This window comes from Polyodon spathula, chromosome 3 (genome assembly GCF_017654505.1).
Source record: "Polyodon spathula isolate WHYD16114869_AA chromosome 3, ASM1765450v1, whole genome shotgun sequence".
NCBI lineage: Eukaryota > Metazoa > Chordata > Actinopteri > Acipenseriformes > Polyodontidae > Polyodon > Polyodon spathula.
Genome location: NC_054536.1, coordinates 97,685,519 through 97,689,417, shown reverse-complemented (window position 1 = coordinate 97,689,417; position 3,899 = coordinate 97,685,519). Strand labels below are relative to the sequence as shown.

Sequence of the window (3,899 nt, the reverse complement as noted above, 5' to 3'; positions counted from 1 at the left end):
TTCTTGATTTAAAAAAAAAAATACAGTGATAATGAACATAACAATAGAATCCATCACCTTTTCCCATTTTCATTCACATACATGGGGGCTGGTACTGACTGAAAGTCTTGTTTTCTTATTTTCTATTTTTCAAATTTTGTATTAGATTTTTTTCCCCCACAATTTTCATATCAATGCCATTCCTGTGCTGCACGTACTGTACAGGGAGAGAGGAGGGAGTCATTTAATTAATTTTTTTCTACTTTATTTGTTTGTTTGTTTTTTTTTTTAAAGATTTCCATGGCCACAGCCGGTGGCTTCGCAGGACGATAGAGATGGGTTCCTATCTGAAGCGATACTCCCCAAGAGGCCTGGGAGCTCGTGGGTGATGGCCCTCTCGATCTTCTCCAGCAGGCAGCCTCCCATGTAGGAGCACTGCGCGGACAGCAGCTTGAAGTTGCTGATGGAGTTGATCCCGAAGAAGTCGCGGTAGGCGTCGCGGTTGGGCAAGTCGAACTTGCTGACGTTGGTCTTGGCCAGGATGGACTTGAAGATGTAGAACTTGTCCGGGTCGTCCAGGATCTCCTGGAAGAGAAGTCGCGGTAGGCGTCGCGGTTGGGCAAGTCGAACTTGCTGACGTTGGTCTTGGCCAGGATGGACTTGAAGATGTAGAACTTGCCGGGTCGTCCAGGATCTCCTGGAAGACCAGCTCGGGGTCACTGAAGAAGGTCATCTTGTCGCGGTAGGTCTGGAGGTAGCGGTCCACCAGCAGGGCGTGAATGCGCACTCGGATGCCGTGCTGCCGGATGAAAGCGATCTTGTTTTCAAGCCGGTTCTCGATAACCTGGTTCAGGTCCTCCAGCAGAGAGATCTCTTCTTTCTTGAAGAGTTCCCGGCTGGTGTCGGCCGCGTAGTCCAGGGGCCAGAAGGAGCTGACGTAGACGCGGGGGGGCTCGGTCACGTTAATGAGCGGGGCCAGGCTCCAGAAGAGGGCGCCGTAGACTCTCATCAGGTCCTGAGTGACCAGGCTGTCTGCTTTGTTTAGGATGATTCGGATCTGCGACTCGCGCCCCTTGAGCTGTCGGAAAAGCGTTTCCAGCTCCAGACCCACGTCAAGCTTGGTGGGGTCAAAGACTACAAAGATCAGGTCAGCACGGTCGATGAACCACTGGCACACATCGTTGAAGGGGTAGCCTTTTGAAAAAGAAAAAGAGAGAGAGTTGAGACTAATGATGCTTCTGGGATGGAAGGAAGTTCAGTCGTGGAAATCCCAAAAATGACAAAACAGCAGACCCTTAGTACCAACCTCAGCTCAGCCACTTGCTGTTAGAACTTCGTTTGACACTCCCCAGTTCTTTCTTCCTGCCCCTTCCTCATCTGATCATCTCCCTTGACTGCTGCTTACCTCTCTCTTGCTGCTTGCGGTTCTCAATGATGCCCGGCGTGTCCACGAAGGTGACTCTCTCCAGCATCTTGTGTGGCATCTCGATGCCAACCAGCTTCTCCAGGAAGTTCTGTCCGAACTTCTCCAGGGGGGAGAAGGAGCGGGAACTGTCGGCCGCCATGACGATGCCCTCGATGGAGCGGATCTTCTCACCATGCATGATCACCGTGAACTCGGAGGTCGTGGGCTCAGCCCCTGCCAAGCGCACACACACACACACACACACTGCGTCAGAAACACGGATGCATAATGTGTCAAGGTAGGGGTTATCAGTGTAAAGTTAAGGGTTACCTGTGTACAGCTGGTAAGGAGTGTCATGCAGCCCCAGGAGGTAGTTTATCATTGAGGACTTGCCAACGCTCCATGGTCCCAGGAACAGCACCATAGGTTTGGAGGTGATCTCCCCATCTAGAAAAAAGAGAAGACTGACTGAGTGTAGATTGGGGAAGGAGAGCCGTTGTGCAGAGAACAGTAACAGTTAGAGGGGGTTAATTAGACATGTATAAAGCCACCTTTATGCTTTTACACAAACTGTCCCCCAATATTTACCACCAACTCTAACAGACATGAACTTCCTTCCTTTGACCCTGGAATGGTTTGATAAAGGAAGTTACTTTTTACTGCCGGTTTCAATAGTGATTGGCAGCACAAAGTTCCAAAGCAAGGCCTTCCACAGTCTAGGTTTGGTACAGCGTAGACCAGTGACCTTCCCACAATGGAACTGCCCTCATATCATTGTCTATACGGTATGTTATATGTCTTGCTTTTACAATATCTCAGTTCCCTCTTCACTTCTCAGTACCATTCCAAATGTGTGGGTAAATGGATATCTCTATACTGTGACGTTATAATTGCAGGTAGCACTACCCGGTTCCTTAGATATAATGAGCAGTATAGCTTGGATGGTTCTCAGTCTCATAGCAATAATCTATCCAAGCGACTTCACTTTCTGGTGGGAATATCTGCTCATGCACCTGTGATTATTGATTTGAAAGATCCCTAACCCTAATCTGTTCTTGATTTTAAAGACTTCTTGTAGATGTTCTGATGTTCAAAGGCATAAGTTGTTCCTGAATGATCCGGTGGTAGTGCAGCCAGGGGGCTTCCAACAGTACAAGACCCCAAAAGCGTGCCATGCAGTGCAGCACAAAGCTGGCAACTGTGCTCTTACAAAAAGGACAGTATGGACATAAAACACCCCACCCCGCCCCAGTGATCAAGCATCAAGCAGAAAGGTGCCAGACAGCATTGTTTTTTTTTTTTTATAGCAAACCCCCCCCCCCCCAAAAAGCATAGCTTTCATTTCCCAGACCTCAGCTCTATGTAGAAAGAAAGACCCACGGTTATAACAAGCTTCTCGTGGTAAAAAACAGAATAGCCAATCCTAACAGGAGGATTACTAGGGATATGCCACTCGTAGAAGGCTGCAAAGCCCACTACATGGATTGTGAGTATTCAGTACTGCCAGCTGGAAGCAGAATGCAGCAGCAGGTACATTTCCCAAACAGGGTCTCTTTCCTGATACTCAGATTGATAGCCACTCCAGGCCCGGTCCTGCATGCTTTCGCCCCTTTCACCATCCTCACAGCAAGTACCCCAGCACCCCCTTACAGACACTGCAAGTGGCCCTGGTATTCTGGGCAGCTTTATTATAATAGGACAGAATGTAGCTTGCACCTAGTATAGCCAACCATATAACAATGTTAAGAGATTATTTCAGGATTAAAATTTGGGACAGCGAGACGCTTGATTGGCAGCCCAGTGGGACTGTGCTGAATAGCTCAGGATGCTCAGACAGTGAAAGGGTTAAAATCCCAGGCAGTGGCATGCAAGGGGGCTCCAGGGTACCCACCTTTCTGTCTCGCCGATTGCAAGCCTAACGTTTCGTCCATTGTAGGCTGTTAGAGTGGAAGGGAAATGAGACTAACTCCTCCAGTTGTGAAGAAAACACAGAGATGCTCCTCGAGGCTGAGCCATAAACACAGAGAGAGGAGAGAGAGAGAGGAGAGAGAAGAGAGGAGAGAGAGAACAGAGAGCGGAGAGACAGAGAGAGAGAGAGACAGAGAGAGGAGAGAGGGGGAGACAGAGAGGAGAGAGAGAGAGAGAGAGACAGAGAGAGAGAGAGAGAGAGAGGAGAGAGTCTCTGTGTCTCGCTAGCCCTGCAGCTCCGAGAGGAGATGAGAGAGAGAGAGAGGAGAGGAGAGAGGAGAGGAGAGAGGAGAGAAGAGAGAGAGAATCTAGCATATCTAGAGAGAGAGAGAGAGAGTGGTGCTGGGAAAAGAGATGAGAGACGATAGAAAGCCACTTCTTTCATTTGATAGTGAAAGTGGAGGAGAAGCACAATGGCCCACAATGCCGTGATCATTTAGAGACATATAAAAAGATTCACACCACCTCCTTTTGAAAAGAGCTCAATTAATTCTGAATGGAAAATCAGTTGAGATATACTGTAAAAAAAAAAAAAAAAAAGGTTGCT

The 3,899-nt window shown here is 48.3% G+C and overlaps 1 protein-coding gene across 1 annotated transcript; it reads right to left on the bottom strand.

Moving 5' to 3' along the window:
• Window positions 1-267: 267 nt before the first annotated feature.
• On the bottom strand, window positions 268-1,901 carry LOC121309669 (sarcalumenin-like; the record flags this gene model as incomplete). Its single annotated transcript, XM_041242739.1, has 4 exons — window positions 268-561; window positions 674-1,173; window positions 1,385-1,618; window positions 1,715-1,901. Coding segments are annotated over 4 exons (1,215 nt in total), but the record flags the coding sequence as incomplete, so codon positions are not given.
• Between the last annotated feature and the right edge of the window lie 1,998 nt (window positions 1,902-3,899).